Source organism: Ochotona princeps, chromosome 14 (assembly GCF_030435755.1).
Source record: "Ochotona princeps isolate mOchPri1 chromosome 14, mOchPri1.hap1, whole genome shotgun sequence".
Taxonomy (NCBI): Eukaryota; Metazoa; Chordata; class Mammalia; order Lagomorpha; family Ochotonidae; genus Ochotona; species Ochotona princeps.
In genome coordinates this window covers 61711904-61732319 of record NC_080845.1, presented here as the reverse complement: position 1 = coordinate 61732319, position 20416 = coordinate 61711904, and the positions used below count along the sequence as shown (strand labels likewise).

The following is a 20416-nucleotide window of genomic DNA, read 5'->3' as shown; positions in this document are numbered from 1 at the left end:
CCAAGAATTCTAAAGCAAAGTGCACACTATTGACTAACCCCAAAGACAAAGACACGGAAAAGAACATTCGAAGGTATTGTAAATTAGGTGACCCTGAAAATGCAAGGTGTCACAATTGGTGGGATGTGCTGCTCTAGCGGCACAGCATTGGGACACACCACCTGCAACACGTGTATCCCACAAGGCTGCTGGTGCCAGTCCTGCTTCTTCCAATCAGCAGAGCTAGGCCTGGTACTCCAGCCCCTGCAGCTGTGTTGGACAGACGGATGCAATCACAGAACGCGGAATGTGGTTTGGGCTCAGGCACTGCAGCCGTCTGGGGAGTGACCCAGTGGATGCAAGACCCACTGGTGTCTCTCTCGCTCTAGCTCCCTCCTTACCTCCCTCTCCCCTCATCCCCTCCATGCTTCATGCTCTGCCACTCTCCTTCAAACTCAACACATCTCAGTGTCTAATTCAGGACGTGAAGTATATAAAACCCACCGCCAAAGCACAGACACCTGGGGGATGCAACCAAAACGGCACTTAGGGGAATCTTACACCACAAAATCCACGTAGCAAAGCAAGTCCTCACATGAACAGCTGCTGCTCACACTTTGCATGTGAAATGGCAGAAAGGAAGGATACAACATGGATGAATCATGGAAACGTGACCTGCAATCATGACATGTCTACCCAAAGTCATGAGGGAAGAGATTCAGGATGTTAGTCTTCACAAGGATTGTGTGCATGGAACACCAAAAGCACAGGCAAAAACAGCCAAACTAGCAACCACACACAGCCAAATGAGACTATATCCAAGCAAGCAGCTACTGCACCATCAAGCATACAACCTACAGAGTGTCAACACAAGTGACACAATTCACGAGAAAACATCATTTCACACTGTGTGTCTACTACAGGGTTCATGGCCACCTAGGTAACGAATGCCAACTCAACAGCAAAATGAAGAGTCATCATCCCATTCAACTGGGCAACTGACAGCAGCCGTCACTTCCCCCAAACAATGCACGTCAATGGCAAATAAGCAGGAGACAATGTGCTCCGTTTCACTCATGCGGGTCAACACAAATCACGGTCATGCTGTGAAAACACACCAGAGTATGAGCATGGCCAGTACACTGAAAGTTCCACAGCAACTAGAACCCTGAGCCACTGTGGAAGAGTTCCAAACAGAAAGCAACATGGAGGAAGAGGGTCAGGATGCGTTCAGATGCACAGAGAAGGATGAACAGAAGAGAAGCAGACAGGATGGAACCCTGGATGACACCTGCAGGCAGATCAGTGGCAGAGTACAGCTACCAATATGTGCACACTGGGAAGCAGTGGAGAGAGCAGAGCGGCACTGCAGTAGCCAGATTGCCTGGCAGCGCACAAGCTCCAATGAGAACAAAGGTGGATATATTGAATGCTGGATCTGTCTGAACTGGTGGATCCAACAAGAGCCAAGAAAGAGAAGGAGATGCCCTGCAGATGGGCACAAGAGTGGGGCTAGTGGACACGCCAGCTGCCCCGCCCATACAGGTGGCACATAGGGCACCATTTTGAGATGAGAGGCAAAGCACCTGGAGAACCAGTGATCCAAGCATACCCCAAACTCGCTACAAACCCATACCCAGCTCTCCAGGGACTGCCCAGGACTCTCACAGAATGCACACACTTCACTGCTCCACCAGGACATATTCCACCAACTTAGTGCTTATGGGTTCCATCCAGAAACAGGCAAGAGTCACACCCTGACCAAATTGTTGGCTGATTCCAGCAAAGAAAAGTAATAATCATAATAAACCCGTGCCCTGTACTGATCCAACACAGAGTGGAGAGCAAGCAGAGGACAGGGCACCACCAGGAGAGCCAGGACCACAACACTTTCAAGATACAGTTGCTAGGTGCCGCCATTCCCACGAGGTGGTTCTGCTCCTGAGATAGGCCCAGGGAGCTGAGCCAGTGCTGCCCTGTGAACTCCTTGGCCGGCAGGAGTCCTCTGGAGCACACCGGACTCCTCAGGAGCTGGGAAGTGGTGTAACCCTGCAGCCCGCTTCATGCTTCCAAGGCTGGAGAACACACACACGCCTTCAATGCCACAGCCTGGTCCAGCCCAGCCTGACCCCAGACCTTCGTCTGACTCCCAGACCTTCGCCAGACCCCAGGACCTTCGCTGTCCCCACGTTACCGGCTCTGCTGCTCGCGACAGAAGCTCATGCCACCCTCATCTTATTTGTGGGTTGCTATAACAAAACATCTTAGACTGATAACATAAAGAACCGAATTTTAAGACTCGGAGTCCCTGCGCTGGGCGGTGGTGGCGGGCGAACACCTGGCTTTCCTGGCACAAAGAGCTCCCATGACTGACCTTGTGGCCGGCTGGGGACTTGCCAGCCTTCGGAGCCGCAGGCTCCGGTGATCCGGACTCCAGCGATTCATTTCCAGTGCCAGCTAGACATCCACCAGTGGCCTCCACACGGACGTTGTGACTGCCAGGTTGGAGCCTGGGTCTGTGTGGGGGGCTGGGAGGGCGAGTGTGTTCCAGGACCTGACAGTTTGAGCTGGGTGATTGGGACCAGCTGCTCACGGAGGGAGTCGGGGACTCGGGGAGCCGCCTTGTGTGGAGAGGCGCAGAGCGGAGTTGACAGAACGGCACACAGGCCCCTTTCTGACTGTTTGTGCGGATCTGATCTGGGGGTGGAGGAGAGCACCAGCTCTGTTCCCTGCGGGGTCGGTGTGGTCCCTGGAGCTGAAAACTAGCAGCTGCGGTTCTCCACCTGGAGCCATATCGGGTGGCAGGATAGCAGGTGTGAACCCTGAGTGGAGATCCAGAGTGGGTGTGTTGTTGGTTGATTGCGCAGAGCTGAGCCCACGGCAATAGTCTTGCAGCCTGGGGGGTCTGTGTAGTCCCTGGAGCTGACTGCGACAGCCCCCTGATCTTTCTGGCCACCAAGTTTGCCCAGGACGACCTCAGGAGGTACTTAGAAGTGTTGGCTAGTAGGGGGTAATAAGCTCAGTGCTGCCTATAAAATCAGTGCCACGGACAAAGCAATTATTTAGGACAGTTGTGTTTCCTAAACTCAGGGTACTGATTGAGCATTAAAGTCAATTTATATACCTGAGGTAACAGACCAGAGAGATGTCGTCAAACAGATTGGCAATTACAAAAGGAAAAAGACAAGAAAAAAACACTATGAATGTTACTAAAGTCTCTCCAACAAAGGAGCAAAAGCTTCGCCCATTCTCAGAGTTAACTGAGGAAGACATTGAGAAAATGGAGGACAAAGAACTCAGAAAACTCATTGCAAAGCTCCTGGTCAACAATGAGAAGTACAAACAAGAGTTCAAAGAAGAAATAGCAGTAATACATCAAATTAAGGCTGATATATCAGAAATGAAGAACACAGTAGAGCAAATTAAAACTACAGTGGAGAGTCTCAAAAACAGAATGAATGAGGCAGAAGAAAGAAGTTCAGAATAGAAGATATTTCCTGCCATCATGAAGAAATAAACAAAAAGCTGGAAGCAGAGCTAGGTCAAGCTAAAAATAATATCCAAAAATTAAAAGATATGATTAAAAGGTCTAACATAAGAGTTATGGGTGTTCCAGAAGGTGCAGAAAGAGAAGCTGGGATTAGAGGTGTATTCAATGAAATAATACAGGAAAACTTCCCTAAACTGAGCAAAGAATTAGAAAATAATATACAGGAGAGCTACAGAATTCCCAACAGAGTTGATCAAAAACAAACTTCATCACGACACATGATAATCAAGCTCTCCTCAGTTGAACAAAAAGAAAAAATCCTTAAATGTGCACGAGAAAAAAATCAAGTGTCATATAGGGGAACCCCAATTAAACTTACAGCTGACTTTTCAGAGGAAACGTTACAGGCCAGAAGAGACTGGAGTGACATATTCCAGATTCTAAAAGAGAAAAATTTTCAGCCCAGAATAATTTACCCTGCAAAGCTCTCTTTTGTCTTTGAAAATGAAAATTGAAAATAAAATTCTTCCACAATAAAGAAAAACTTCAAGATTTTGTCTCATCTAAACCTGCCCTACAAATGATATTCAAGGAAGTTCCTATGAAAGAAAAAAGAAATAGTAACCATCAGAAACAAAGGCAAATGTGGAGAACATCCAACTAAAATGCTAACACAAGACCTAATTTAGAACAACACATCGCCAAAATGACAGGACCAAATTGTCCTTTATCTATAATAACGCTGAATGTAAATGGCTTAAACTCATCAATTAAACGCCATAAATTGGAGGATTGGATCAAAAAACAAAATCCATCTATCTGCTGCTTGCAGGAGACGCATCTCACCAACAAAGATCAGAAAAAATTGAAAGTAAAAGGATGGAAAAAGATATTTCAAGCAAATGGTAAGGTAAGACAAGCAGGAGTAGCCATTCTTATATCAGATGACATAGACTTTGATGTGAAGAGCATCAAAAGAGATAAAGAAGGATACCATATAATGATCAAAGGATACATCCAGCAAGAAGAGATCAGCATAATAAATGTTTATGCTCCAAATGCCAAAGCATCTAGTTACGTGAAACAAATATTAACGGGATTAAAGGGAGAAATAGACTCCAATACGATCATAGTGGGGGACCTTAATACCCCATTAACACAAATGGACAGATCAAAAAACCAGAAACTCAGCAAAGAAACAATAGAACTCATTCAAACTCTAGAGCAAGTGGACTTAGTTGACATCTATTGAATCTTTCATCCTACTGACAGAGAACACACGTTTTTTTCATCAGCACATGGAACTTTCTCCAGAATTGATCATATTATAGGCCATAAATCAAACCTTAGCAAATTTAAAAAAGTGGAAATCATATCATGCACGTTCTCAGACCACCAAGGAGTGAAGCTTGAGACCAAGAATTCGAAACACCAAAGAAGACCTACAAACATGTGGAGGCTGAACAATATATTACTAAATGAGCAATGGGTTAGAGAGGAAATCAAAGGGGAAATTAAAAAATTGCTTGAAACAAATGAAGGCATCAACACAACTTATCAGAACTTATGGGATACAATCAAGGCGGTGCTGAGAGGAAAGTTCATTTCAATTAATGCTTATCTCAAGAAACAAGAAAAGCACCAAGTAAATCAGCTAATCTTACAGTTGAAGGAACTAGAAAAACAACAACAAAGCAACCCTAAGACTAGTAGGAAAAAAGAAATCATCAAAATAAGGGAGGAAATAAACCAAATAGAGACCAAGAGGACTATACACAAGATTAATCAATCAAAGAGTTGGTTCTGAGAAAATCAACAAAATAGACTCCCCACTAGCTCGACTAATTAAAAAAAGGAGAGAGAAAATACACATTAATAGTATCAGAAATGAGAATGGAGATGTAACAACAGATACCTTAGAAATACAAAGAATCATCAGGAACTATTTCAAGCAACTATATGTGAACAAATTAGAAAACCTAGAGGAAATGGACAGATTTTTGAACATATACAATCCACCAAAATTGAATCAAGAAGCAATTAACAATCTAAATAGCCCAATAACATGCACTGAGATTGAATCAACAATTAAAGCCCTCCCAACCAAGAAAAGCCCGGGACCAGATGGCTTCACTGCTGAATTCTACCAAACATTTAAGGAAGAACTAACCCCAATCTTACACAAGCTTTTTCAAACAAGAGAAAAAGAGGCAATTCTTCCAAACTTGTTCTATGAAGCTAATATCACTTTAATACCAAAGCCAGAGAGAGAAACAACAGAAAAAGAGAACTACAGACCGATATCCTTGATGAACATAGATGCAAAGATCTTCAATAAAATATTAGCCAACAGGATCCAACAATACATTAGACAGATTATTCACCCGGACCAGGTGGGATTCATCCCAGGTATGCAAGGATGGTTCAACATTCGCAAAACAATAAATGTGATATATCACATCAACAAGTTGACTCATAAAAACCATATGATCCTCTCAATAGATGCAGAGAAGGCATTTGATAAAATCCAACACCACTTCATGTTAAAAAACCCTAACTAAGATAGGCATAGAAGGAACATTCTACAACATAATCAAAGCAATTTATGATAAACCCAATGCCAGTATCATACTAAATGGGGAAAGACTAGAAGCCTTCCCGTTAAAATCTGGAACTAGACAGGGATGTCCACTCTCACCGCTACTCTTCAATATAGTTTTGGAAGTCCTTGCCAGAGCTATTAGACAAGAAAAAGCAATTAAAGGAATACAAATTGGAAATGAGGAATTAAAATTATCGCTATTCGCAGATGACATGATTCTCTATATAGGAGAACCAAAAGACTCAGTCAAAAGACTATTGGAACTCATAAGAGACTTTGGCAAAGTAGCAGGATACAAAATTAATGAACACAAATCAATGGCATTCGTGTATACAAATAATTCCGCCACTGAGGAAGAAATTGTAAGTACAGTGCTCTTTAAAATAGAGGAAAGGAATCTTAAATACCTAGGAATTAAGTTAACTAAAGATGTGAAAGACCTCTACGATGAAAACTATATATCATTTAAAAAAGAAATAGAAGAAGATCTTGAAAAATGGAGAACCTTACCATGTTCTTGGATTGGCAGGACCAACATTATCAAAATGGTCATATTACCGAAAGCAATATATAGATTCAACGCAATCCCAATCAAAATCCCAGCAATATTCTTCTCAGAAATAGAAAAGATGATACAGAAGTTCATCTGGAACCACAAAAGACCACGAACAGCTAAAGCTGTCTTGAAAAATAGAAATCAAACTGGAGGAATCACAATTCCAGGCCTCAAGACATACTATAGAGCAGTGGTTATCAAAACAGTCTGGTACTGGTACAGAAACAGAGAAGAAGATCAGTGGAACAGAATAGAAACACCAGAAGGGGATCCACACATGTATAGTCAACTAATCTTTGACAAGAAAACAGAAAACAATCCAGGTAAAAAACCTGGTCTATTCAATAAAAGCTGTTGGGACAACTGGATAGCAGCTTGCAGAATAAAGAAGCAGGACCCGTACCTGTTGCACTATGCAAAAATCAGCTCTAATTGGCTCAAGGATTTAAACCTACACCCAGAAACCATTAAACTACTAAAGGAAAACATAGCAAGCACACTCCAAGATATAGGAACAGGGAAAGACTTTTTAGAAAAGACGCCTAAAGCAACGGCGATCAAATCCAAAATGAACAAATGGGACTATATCAAACTAAAAAGTTTCTGTACAGCAAAGGAAACAATTAAAAAAGTGAAGAAACAACCAACAGAATGGGAAAAAATTTTTTGCATTATACGCAAGTGACAGGGGACTAATATCTAGGATCTACAAAGAGCTTCCGAAACCCAAGGATAGTGAAAAAATAAACCCTGTAGCAAAATGGGCAAAGGAAATGAACAGACGTTTCTCAAAAGAACAGATACAAATAGCTAATAAACATATGAAAAGATGCTCAGGCTCTCTAGCCATCAGAGAGATACAAATGAAAACCACCTTGAGGTACCACCTAACTCCTATGAGACTGGCCTACATTCAGAATTCGAAAAACAACACATGCTGGCGTGGATGTGGGGGAAAAGGTACCCTCCTTCACTGCTGGTGGGAGTGTAGGCTAGTACAATCATTGTGGAAATCCATATGGAGAGTGCTTGGAAAATTGCAAATAAACCTGCCATATGACCCAGCAATCCCGCTCTTAGGAATATACCCAACAGAAGTAAAATCTGCATACGAGAAGGGGATCTGTAATCCTATATTCACAGCAGCACAATCCACAATAGCAATGTCATGGAAACAAACCAGATGTGCGTCTCAGGAAGAATGGTTAAAAAAACTGTGGTACATCTATTCAATGGAATATTATTCAGCTGTCAAGAAGAACGATATTATTCTATTCAAAACCAGGTGGTCCCAACTAGAAACTATTATGCTCAGCGAAATGAGTCAATCACAAAAGAATAAATACCATATATTCTCTCTCATATAAGGAAGCCAACATGGAAAGGTGGAGTTCATCAAGTGCCCATGGAGTTCTGATCTAAATATAGATTGCTGCAAGTCAGGTCCCACGGCAAGAGATGGTGAAAATTCTCTGTTCTAGGCATGTAGGCATTCCATGGATGAAGTAACAGCAGAGTATATTTAGCATGTTGTGAACATGAATATGGCAAATTGGCAGTTTCCGTCAGTTGCTGGCAATAGTTTAGAGTGATGACAAATACTATTTTGATTTTTTTGTGTGTTATTTAGTTATGAGGAAAGTGTATGGTAAGCAGTCCATTTGATAGTTTACTAATTTCCTTGTTGTTGAGAAGTCCGAGTTGATTATGTATTTAATATGACAACCATTTGTGTGCTGTGAATTGCATTAAGAGTTATGTAGGGCAGAGTTGATACTTACTAAATGTACAAAATGGATTGATGAGATTAGCCAGTTAAATCTTTTCACCACTAAGGCACTCAACAGACCATGAGATATTTATTAAAAATGTCAAGTAAATCCTCTTATTTTTGTATCATAGTGTCAACTAGCAGTAAAATAAACATGTTAAGATCCTTAATCTACTGCTATGTTTCACTGTAAAATTTACCTTTGTTAAAATTTGCTTCTGTTCAAATTTGTTGAGACCGCATGTAAAAGTATCCTAATATTACTTTGGCTGGTATTTTCTAATTACTGTACAATATTTTGGGAATGCAAATTTCATTTGAATGTCAACTACAGTTAAGCATGTGCCGTTTGTTTTTCTTACTCAGGTTTTGTAATTTGATCGAATGTTTTTTATCACAATTTAATAAATGTTTGCTTTATTAAAAAAAAAAAAAAAGATACAGTTGCTGCCATGCCAGCGCCAGCTGAGTCTGGAGCCATTAGCGGGAGAAAAGCTCAACACACCAGCCATGTGGCCACAACTGAGGAGTGCAGGGGATGGAGAGAGGCACCCCGTGTATTGCCGTTTGCCAAGTCATGGCTGTGGCAGGGCATGCGGTCAGCCAGGTGGCTGAAAGCCTTTGGAGGTGGAGGAGCCAGTGCCACAAACAGGGAACCAGGCTCCAAACAGCAACACTCATGTTGGCCTGCACACCTGTACAGGACACAGCAACAAGACAGAATCTGCCTGAGCAGAGGCGCCAAGCATAAGGGTCAAAGAAGAACTCCAAACACCTACAAGGACCAAACCAACAGCCCCCAAGCAGCAGACTCAGAAACGGCAGGTCAGAAGAAAGATGCTCAGAGCTAGTAGACACATCATGGCAAAATGCACCACAGTCTTCAATCTGGAAGATGAACTCACAAAGGGAAGAAATTCACCCGTGTAGATGCCAAAGAAATCCCACAGTGTGTGCAAAGAGTAGCTGGCTGGAAGGGTTGTTTGCTCAATGAAATGGCAAACAAGAACTTCCCTCACATGCAGAAAGCAAGGAAGGGGACTCCAGCTGCCGATGCAAATCCTGAAGGCAAAAGGCTGACACTCATCAAGCAAAACACACAGAGGAGCAGAATGGATCCAAACACACGACCCTTCTATGTGTTGCCCACACAGAACACACCTCATCAACCCACAAAGCTAGGCAGAAACGCAAAGTCCAAAAGGGGAAAAAGACAGGACAAGCAATGCAAAGGAAAAAGAACTGGAATAGCCACGTTAGCATCACACAACCCAAACATCCATGTGAAAGGCATTAAAACACAAGGAAAGACACCACATCATGATGAAGGCAGACTTTCAACCAGAGGAAATGAGCATTATGAAGGTACATGCATAAATGTTAGTGCCCCCAACTAAACACACACACTCAGCAAGAAAACAAGACCACTCACCCACACAACACAACAAGTGGACATAATGGATACCTACAGATCCTTTCATCTTATAGATGCCAAACACACTGGTTTTCGTCACTACAAGGAACCTTCTCCAGGATTCATTGCAGTGAGGCTATTGGGTGGAGACAAGTGCTGCAGAAAGAGAGCACCCGCTTGGATGCAAGGCTGTGGGAGGCAAGGCATACTGCAGATGAGGAGCTGCACATTGGTCGCAATGTGGACAAATGAGTGTGCATGGCCACTCTAGGGGTGCTGGGTTTCTTGACTCCAGAAAAAGAAGGGCTCTAGGAACCCAGTGTCTGCATGCTGTCACTGAAAAGGAACACATATCAAAAAGACGTCTTCTGGAGAAGGAAATGGGAGGTCCGGGCAGCTTGGTGGGAGGAAGAGCCATCTCTACATATCCCATGCACCTTTGGCAATCCATAAACATTTTGTGGGCCACAATCTGCAATGGAAATCATTACCGGGAATCAAAAGCACAGATTTAACAACACACACTCCCAGGACCAAAACCAGACAAGACATGAGATGTGGGAAATCGGCCCTGCATCTCTGCCTGCCTAGCCCAAGTGGGAGGCCATGGGCACAAGGCATACTGTGTCCCTGGCAAAGCCCTGACAGGACTCTTGCCTAACCGAGGCCCCAACCTGGCCTGTTCACTGGCCATGCAGCAAGAGTGATGCCCTGCACTCCAATCTCTCTTCGCTGCCTCTTGAACAAACTGTGCTAGGACTTTCTTGGCAAACAACTCTAGCAAGTCAAATGTTACATTCACCCTGCTTTTCAGCAGGTCACCACTTGGTCCTGAGACATAGCTTTCTGTGCTCTCTGAGCTTCATGGGTTTGAACTTCAGGGGAGGTTCCAAAGAGACCATCAGACCCATTAGCCAGTCACCATGTCATTTCCTGGTGGAAGTACCATCGTCAGCAACACCTCTTTGCCTGCATCCTTTTCCTTCCATATATAAGGTTGTGACATCTCTCAAATAAATGCACATCCCTCACCACCAGCTTGTCTCCAGCGTTACTGCTGCAGAAGAACATGTCGCCTAACACCTTGGTGGTCTTGGGGCCTGCTAGACAGAAGACTCCCTATGGGAGAGTGGTAGCCCAGGGGTTTCTGTGGTTTTGCTACGGCCCATGATGCAATGGCCTTTCTGACAAGAGGATCTCAATTAGAACGTCCTCTGCAGAACGAAAGCCCCAGCAGTGGCCAGCACACAGCGACATGAGAATGAGGACTTCAGGAAAGACTGCATGCAGGCTAAAACACAACCACCATCGCAGCTGCTCAGATGAGCTCCCCTATCCTCCCCTCAGCAAGCCTGTCCTTCTTGCACTTCACACACAGAAATGTGAGCAGAAATAGCAGACACGGTTGAATATGGAGTTGAATATGTTGAAGGCATGCACGGGAGACTCCCAGCACAGGGAAGCAGGACTAGTGGGGAATGCAAAAGGAGGTTTACTGATACCAGCTGGGAAAGGGGTGACAAGCACTACAGTCTTAGTGCTGGAAATCTCAGCAACAATGTTGAAATTGCTCAAGAGACACACCAGTTGTGTGGCCACTGTCAAACCTCCAAAGCACTTGAGGGTCTACCCTCCGGAGCGGCCAGAGCCACCATGGAAAGTCTCCCCACACCCACCCAGGACCACTCCTGCCACCCCTCCCCCACCACAGGGGCTTGAGCCCAACATTCTATTCCAGTTACCTTTAAATTTAAACGTGCTGCAGTTGGACTCTGAGCGGCCATCTCACTCGTTGGCTCCTCAGCTCGAACTTTCCCATTAGGGGGCTGCCAGTCAGCTGTGCTGAGTGCCCAAGCCTGCGAGCACTGCTTCCAAAGGAGGTAAGTCTGTTGGGGTGCGGCTGTTGAACCACACTCCCTGCTACTGCTCCAAGACTTGGCAACTCCCATTGGACATCTCCGCTGGGGACAGTTGGTGGGCCTGACGTAGAGTAAAGAGAAAGCCCTGGGTTCCCAGCAGCTCACACTGCCTGGGGAGACTCTGGAAGCCCATGTTGAACTGACATTGCTGAAAGGGGTGAGGGTGGCAGGAGAAGGGCTCCTCAGAGCCGCCATGGGATGCTTCAGGGAGAAATTCACTGCATCAGAGGCAGAGATGAGAACAGAAGAGTTGAAGTTTGACTCACCCCAGACACACACACACACACACACACACACACACACACACAGGTCACTTCAGTGTGCTTTTGTAGAGGCAAGAGCAATGGGCTTTGCTGTGGAGGCAGAGAGAGAGAGAGTCCGGGCACACTTGAGCCCTGTCCTTTCTTGGGATATGTAGACAGAGACCTCAGCATGGTTCTCAGGCTGTTGACTGGGCTGTCCTAGACATCAGGAGGCTGTGAGAGGTATGGGCATAGCCATGAAAGTGCACAGTGATGGTGTTGCTGCTTTCACCCTCTCTGCAGAGAAATATTCTCCCACATGCAGACGTGATGGTTACTCTGTCTCCTGCAGTCCTGAGTCTCCAGACTCCTTCCCTCTCACTGACGGCTTCTCTGACTCCCGGTAGCTGCTATCTGGATTTGACAAGGACCGTGGTGCCCTTGCCTTCCACCACACAGTCCGTGGGGTTTCCCTCACTCGGCCCAAATTTTTTCTCCCACAAGTTGAAACTCAAGTACTTCACCTACTTCTCTCCCTTCTCATCCCATGGTGGGCCCTGAGCTCAAGACTTGTCCAAAACATGGAGAATCTTCTCAGCTTGCTGCTCTTTTCAAGGACCAGCCTGCATGGCTGTGGCTGATTTTACACAGAGAACTAAAACACAGGCTGTACATTCTTCTCCCTTGATTCTTTGTCCAATAAAAAACAAAAACAAACGAACAGAAGCAAAAACAAACAAACAAATAAAAACCCATTGCATTTGTTCCTTCAATGCCAGGACACATAAGAAGCTAGACGCAAACTGAGCAGCTTGATCTAATGCCTGATAGCTTCCACATTCATGGCAGGTAAAAGAATACTAATATCACGTCAGGATACCTACTCTGCCTGCATCTTCCACATCTTAGACAGCATCCTTACAACACAGAGCACCTGCTGCCTCTTGGACAGCATACATGACCACAAAGCTGCATTGGAAAAGGTCAGAGCAACTTGACTCCAATCAGTGCCCTGAGAACCTTCCATGCACTTCCCCAAGCTGGGGTTTACCCACTCAGCTACAATACACCCACCCCCTGCCTTCCTTTCCTGAAACAAAAGAGCCTAGCAGACAGGTAGGAAGGCTACCATCCATTGCAGCCACAAAGAGTGCTGGTCATCAGGGACGTGGGTGTGCACGCTGTGGTTGACCAGGATCTGCATGGATCCTACACAAGGATGGCTTCCAGTCAGCTTCGTCCTATGGCTGCCAGCTCATGTCTGCTCCTGCTTGGCTACCCCCGAGTTGGGAGAGAAGTCTGGGGCCTGTCTTTCACTTTTCTTCTACTACAGAAAATACTGTAATATTCCATTTCAAGATTATATGATATTATTAGATATGGAATATACATGACATTATGTATATGGTATGAGATTATATGCAAATAGACAGCGAATATAAAGGAGTGCTTCATAGCAGTAGTCATTCAAGAAGCCTTGGCAAGAGATGAGGGCACACTACTCTGAATCTTCAGGCTACGTCTAGATCATCTGGACTCAGGCTCTGTGTGTCAAAAGAACTCCCCTGACCTAGTAGTGCTGAGTACTGAGGGGGTGTGCAGCTGCCAAGGACTCAGTTCTGAGTTAAGCTTCCAGATCCAGCTATGAGGCTGGCCAGGTGTTCACACAGATGCCCTGGGGAGACCCTCAAGACAGGCAGAGCCATGGTGCACCCTGGGAGACAGGTTGACAAGATGGACCAGAAGGATGGGAAGGCTCTGGGGGATACTTTCCATGGGAGGAACAGAACCTGAGCTTGACCCAGGGACATGTCCATACCACCACTCTCCCAGGCACGAGGGCCTCAGTGTCCCAGCAGTGACTGATAGGGAACACAGAGCCTCCCTCCACACTGCGGGTGCCCATCCTCCATTAGCCCTTTGCTTTGTCTCCACAGCAGCTCCAGGGCTGAGACCAGCCATGACGCTGAACCCTGGCACCTCCACACCTTCCTTTATTCTCATGCCCTGTCCCCAGCCAGCTCAGGGCCCAGCAACCCAGCCCCTCAGCGGGCCACGCCCACCGCCCAGCCTGAATGCAGCATGCCCTCCAGGCAGCCGCCTTGTGCTGCCTGCTGTCCTCCCCAGGATGCCTGTGGTGACAGCAGAGGCTGCTGCCTGTGGCCCAAATGGGGCTGGGAACCTCAACATCCTCCTCCAGTTGAGCACTCAAGGCCAAGTGGTGGAGCCTCCACGCTCTCAGACCTTGGTCTTTCATCAAGCCCCTCTCAACTGGAGTGTCCAGGGGGCCCTCTGCGCACAAGCTCAGAACCCTGCTCCCTCACTGCTGCAGACCTCCTCCCTGCAGCCAGGAGTGCCTGCACCAACCATAAGGAGGGCCCAGGGCACCCAGCGGGGCTGGACACAGGCCCTGGCCCCTCCAGCTCCACCAACGCCTGTCCAGACGGCTCCCACGCTCTGCCCCGCAGACAACGGGCCTCCACAACAGGGAGCAAACGCAGAGGGCTCCTTGCCTACTTCCAAGGACAAAGCTCCATCGGGGGATTCCAGCGTCTACAAGAACTTCCGGCGCTGGCAGCATTTCAAGACCCTGGCCCGCAGGCACCTCCCACACAGCCCTGATGCTGAAGCTCTAGCCTGCTTCCTCATGTGAGTGCCAGGCCCTGGGACCCAGAACGCATCCTGCAGCCCTGCCTAGGCACGACTAATGGGTGGGCTCGGTCATGCCATGCACGGGGCATCAAGGAGCACCTGAAGGGCAAGGACAAGGCCGTGCAGGAGCAGCTTGGTTCTCTCCAGTGTGTTTTTCCCACGCAGCTTGGGATACCATTTAGAGGTTTTCTACTCCAGATCTTCATCCTCTCTGTGCTATTCAATACATGGCCTGACACTACTGATGTTAGTTAGACAGGGCCATGGTATCACGAGAGCCCTTCAGGGATGGAGTCTTGCAGTGCAACACCTGCCACACACAGGTCAACGCCCTTGGGCACTTCACATGAGAAGGGGCTCATATGGGATGCAAGGACCCCAACAGGACCTCTAGAGAGCTCTCACCTCATTCTTCTGGGGAATGTGAGGAATAGAAAAAGGTGGTCACAAGCCCACACTGGGCCATGTGGGGCCCCCATCACTGGTGTCTGTCCTGGGCTCGTACTAACATCCACTTCACAGACCCCTCACATCACTGGAGTAAGGCAGGGCCGGTTTCCCTATGAAGATGGCACTGGGAAGGCTGCTACAGCTCAACAGGATGGGCTAGGCAGATACCAGCTGTGCACTCTGACTACAGACAATGAAGACACTGGGAGCTATCATTACGACGCACAGGCACTGTGCAGAACAGAGCCCCAAAACAAATGTCATGGCTTCAGAAAGGAAGGACACTCTGTGCCCCACAGCCAAGCCTGCAGCCTTCCTCCTGGGGAGGCTGTGACTTCAGCACAAAGGGCTTTGGTCCCTCAGTCCCACACTCACCTCTCTTGACCAGGCAGACCCTTGGTCCATGTCCAACCACCATGGCCGACCTTCCAGCAGCATCTGCATCAGGCCTGTAAATGAAACGGAGCTCAAGGTTGTGCACATGACCATCTCCATTGCCCTACAGCTCTCAACAGTCAGCCTCCCCGGGAGAGCACATCTTGCCCCCATTCCCTAAACCCATACCTTCAAGGTTCTGCTATTGTAATTGGGCACACGCAGGCCACTCACAGGCTCCCTCTTCTGCTCCTCAGCCCCAGCGGCACTGGGCTGGCTCACGTCCCCAACTGCGGCCTCTCCAACACACTGATTCTAGGCCCAGTCACGGGGCCAGGAAACTGCTGCTGAACCCTGACTCCCAGGACACTCTCTGTCCCCGACAGCTGAGGCACATGCAGCCACACATGCTCATCTCCCACATCTGCAGAATGGAAATCTGAAAACAAGGCATTGGCAGGGTTCACATCCCACTGAGGCTGAACTTCCAGCCTGAGAAGCCTCTTCCTCACTGTGTGAGCTGAGGTGGCTGAGACATGGGCTCATGGTGTCTCTTGCTCTTTCTCTCAAGACAACAATCCAATCCAGGCAGCAGCACATACAAAATGTCCTCTAACCCCCAACCCCCAAACCACTCAAAAGGCCATCACATTGAGGACTAGGCATGGCACTTAGGTATTGTGACACAGCATTCGGGCCATTATGCACAATGACAGGGAGGTCTCCAGCAGAGGAAAGACAGGCCAACGCAGCCCTTGCTGCTGATGTGCCACACATGCAAGGGGGTCCGGGAGGGTGGAGAGTGGCCACTGCAGAGGAGGATGGGATGAGATGGGGCAGAGCACAGCTCTGATGTGATGTGAGCAGAGCAGGCATGTCGCTTGACTCAGCTTGGTGAGCTGGGGAGTTGTGATAGGCAGTGGAGTGCAGGGGGGGGGGGGCAGTACTGCTGCCCCATGACTGACTCTGCCAAATTACAGCCCGGTGCTGCGCACACTGGCCCAGAGGAAGCCCAGCATGCCACTGGATGATGGCATGCGGATTGCCATGCGGGAATGGCAGCACAAGAGCAACTTTGACCGCATGATCTACCATGAAATGGCAGAAAAGTGAGTCAAGATACCTGCACCTGACACTGCGTGCTGAACGAGGGTGGAGAGAGGCTAGGCCTCCGGGGGTGCACTTGGCAACACACAGGCTGACAAGAGGCCTGTTCCCAGCCTCAGCCCATCCAGGGGCCCTGCCAGCCCATGGTGTTGCCTCTACCACGTGGCTGTGGAGGGTCTCTGTCTGCTTTCTTCTCACTCTGCCCCCAAGCACAGAACATCCTCCCACAGCTTCAGCTGAGGATACCTGTCTTGACTTGGAAGGTCGAGGCAGAACAAGTCGCACCACCACTGGCGGTCTTGTTACCGTGGGCACTGTGCACACGGCACGAGCTGCTCCACACACACCCCTCATGCTCATGGTGCTGCTCAGGCTCACGCACTGAACTGGCCCGATCCACTCAAACACATGTTCCTAAGTTGAGACACACCATCCCAGAGATGCTGATTCAGAGCATGGCCATGGAGAGCTGGTGTCTAAGATCCTCCAAGGCCCAGAGAGGGCCTTTTCTGCCACTCCATGCTGTCCACTGTGTGACATGGAAATATACCACCTCCTAGCTCGGACTCCCCATCCTCCCACCTGCCCCTCGAGCCTCAATTCCGATGCTTCCACTGAAGGACCCACAGCCTCTCAGTCCCTAAGCCTCGGTCAGGACCTTGGAATAGACTAGGAGAAATGAGGTGCTGGCCAGCCTCTGCTGACAACTCTCCTCATGGGCCTGGCTTTGAGACCCACATGGCCTTCAGGGCATCAGCTTGGCCCTGCTTTAGTCAACGAGGCCTGTTGCGGGTCTGAAAGTGCACACCACACCACATGTCACCACATGTTGCTGATTCCCATAACATTTGTCCCTCCCAGTGCTGGAACTCAGTAGGCCCGGGCTGACCACAAAGCCCATTTCCATATCTTGCTCCTCCATATCAAGTTGCCCTGTGCTGGGTCTGGGCCTCGATCACTCAAGTGGGACCTGCCTTTCCTTCTGCCAGGTTCACGGAGTTTGAGGCAGAGGAGGAGATACAAATTCAAAACCTGGCGTGGAAGAAAGAGAACCTGTGCCAGCCCCCACCAACACCACAGCAGCCGGCTCCTCCTGGGCCCCCAAGCCCTGTGGCCCTCCAGCAACCAGGTACAGCTCCCCTGACACCACACACAGCACTGCACAGGACAAGGTTCTCTAGGTGTGACTAACCCATCCTCCGGACCTTTCCCTGCAAGAGCAGCACTTGTGTGTCTTGGTTCGGCATGTGCCCCTGATAGCCCTCGTTGCCTGAGCCTTGGGTCACAACTCGGTAGTAGCTGTCTGACCACACCGGCAGTGCCTCTGTCTAGGGACACCACACACATCCTCACCTTCTGCACAGGACATGGGCTTGGCGCCAGACCACGGGCAATGTCAGTGAGTGCCTCACACGTTCCACCTCAGCCCACTTCAGGTGCCGTGGGCAGCTTGTGCTGGACCAGCCCCACCAGCTCACATGCCCAACAGCCACTCTCTGCAATGTGGCTGATGTGGAGCTTGAGCTCCTGATCCTCACTCGCCTGTTTCCTCCCATAGAGCATGCCCACAGGAAGAGCAGCTCCAAGGTTCTGCCCACCAAACCCTTGCCACAAAGACACCAGGCCTCTCGGAACAGGACACCCAAGGAGATCCCTCCAGAGGCCGTGAGCGAGTACATGGACATCATGGATGCACTGCTGGAGCTGCAGCCCTCAGCCTCGGGCCAGCCCAGTGAACAGCCAGAAGAGGACGCCATGCTGGAGCCCCAGCAGGAGGGACTGGGCCCCGACCCAGACCTCCTGACTTACCTTGACGAGCTGTGCTCCCAAGATGACTTTGTCACCAAGGTGGGCTGTGCCACTCCACGATTTGTCCCACCGGGGCCGTGACCATCTCATGCCCTTGGATCAAGCTCACTTCACTTGCTACTGCCCCTGGGTGTAGGAGTGTGCGTGAGTAGCTGGCAGCCCTGCCAACCGGACATCCCTAGCTGGGCACGGCGCTCTGCTGCTCACTGCTTTCTGCTTCTCCTTCAAGTCCCATACTTTGGTGACTTCTGCAAAGAATGATAGAAGCCTCTTCCTCCTCTGCTAGGTGGAGGCCATCATCCACCCCCGATTCCTGGCAGAGCTCCTTTCACCAAATCCACAGCTGGATCTCGTGGCCCTAGCCCAAGAGCTGGACAAGGACAAGGACAAGGACAAGGAGGAAGGGCTCCACCCTGACCAGGTGAAGGAGGGATGGAGGGAGGGAGGAACCTCAAGCAGGGAAGGGCAGCAAGGCCCAGCATGCAGACAGGGCAGGGATATGCACCAGGAAAACAGAAGAGGGGTGGTGTGCAAGAGCAGCTACATTTGGGTGAGGCCTGCAACTAGGTCGACTGTGTGCAAGTGGGTCTCCAGTACAGTAGGCCCCGAGAGGCTGTCTCCCCCCACCTGCTGGCCATGCAGGATTTCTGAAAGAGCTGCTTCCAGTGTGGTGCAGGTACGGACCTAGAACAAGCAGCCAGGAGAACCAGGGTCAGGTGAGTGTGCAGAACGGCAACCAGCCCCAGCAGGATGACAGCAGAGCAGCTGCCTCCTGCTAGGAAGAAAGCCCACTGACTCTGGCCTGCCTCCCTCCTCCCCTGGGCACTGCTCTGGACCCCAGGGTCCTTCTGACACCAGCTAAACAGCCACTCAGTGCCTCTTTCCTCCTGCAGGTGGTGGACAAGAACCTCTGGCCCTTGAAGAGGGATGGCACCATGCGGGAAAACCCCAGGCCTGGGACACCCCTACTGGAAGCCAGTGCTTCGGATTCCATAGCCCTGCAGGGCACACACAGAGATGACTGTGCTCCCAACCCTGGGCTCAGTGCAGAGACCTCTGCCCAAAGCATGTCTTCCTGGAAGCCTAAGAGATGCGTGGTCCCAGACACCCACCTGTCCACAAGCAAAGACAATGCTGTCTTCTCTGGGGACAAGACATGTCCTTTCCTGGGACACATTAGGCCCACTTCTCCCAGAGCCCCTTCCACACGAGTGCCCAAGGCAGCCAGGGCTTTACGAGGACAATGTTCTGTGGAGGAGCCACCACCACTAGTGGATCTGACCAGTGACAATGACGAGGAACTGCCCAGCCTGGCCTTCTTCCTTGATTCACAGCACCATCTGCTGCCCTTGGGACTTGCCCAGAGCCAGGTCTCTGCTGAGGGCCTGCCTTGTCCTGGAGCTGGGAAACCAGGCAGAGCACGCAAGCCCACCTCCAAACTTGGAAGGGCCTTCACTGGTCCTCCACCACCTGCTACCAATGGCAAGAAGCAGGTTCTCCTGGGGGACCCAGGCCCTAGACAAAACAAGCCTTGCCCGAGGGCTGGCTCCCACACCTCTGGAGAACAGGCCCCAGCTCTGGAGTCTGTGCCGTACTGCCAGGCTCACAAGAGGAAGGGAGACTCCTGGGTCCATATAAACAAAAAGATGCGATACTGAGGCCAGGCGCGAGCCTGTGGCCTCTGGGAAGCTGCCCCACCACGTGCAGGCTGAAAGCACATGGGATCCTTGTCTCTTGCACCACAGGGGTCTCTCCTTGTTCTCCCCATGCCAAACCCATTGTGCCCAGGGAGGGAAGGGGTGGGCTTCCCAGGTGGACGGATCTAGAGTGTTGGGTGGGGACCTCTCCTGAGGCACACTGTTTGCTTCAATAAAGAAACTGAAATGGAAAATGCTCTCTTCTGTCCTGGCTTCAGTGCGCTGAACATGTGAGGAAACATGGATCAGGACTCCCAGCTGCTGGGTCCACATGCGGCCAGCCAAGGCCTTCCCTCCCCTCCACTTCATGCTTCTCTTCCTCCTACTCCCTTCACAAAGCCTGTCCTGCACAG

At 49.1% G+C, this 20416-nt stretch overlaps 1 protein-coding gene across 1 annotated transcript; it reads left to right on the top strand.

Moving 5' to 3' along the window:
• The first annotated feature begins 14101 nt into the window (after positions 1–14101).
• Positions 14102–20024, top strand: LOC131481846 (NUT family member 2G-like). Its single transcript, XM_058672269.1, has 6 exons — positions 14102–14622; positions 16431–16559; positions 17547–17686; positions 18116–18405; positions 18653–18787; positions 19260–20024. Exons 1-6 carry the CDS (start codon positions 14102–14104, stop codon positions 20022–20024), a joined length of 1980 nt encoding a protein of 659 aa, XP_058528252.1.
• The last annotated feature ends 392 nt before the right edge of the window (positions 20025–20416 follow it).

What these genes read in the sequence shown, in the direction of transcription:
- LOC131481846 (XM_058672269.1), top strand. Translation starts at nt 14,102, where the DNA reads ATGCCTGTGGTGACAGCAGAGGCTGCTGCCTGTGGCCCAAATGGGGCT. An exon ending in GCTCTAGCCTGCTTCCTCAT is followed by an intron (nt 14,623 to 16,430) that starts GTGAGTGCCAGG and finishes GCCAAATTACAG; the next exon opens with CCCGGTGCTGCGCACACTGG. An exon ending in TACCATGAAATGGCAGAAAA is followed by an intron (nt 16,560 to 17,546) that starts GTGAGTCAAGAT and finishes TCCTTCTGCCAG; the next exon opens with GTTCACGGAGTTTGAGGCAG.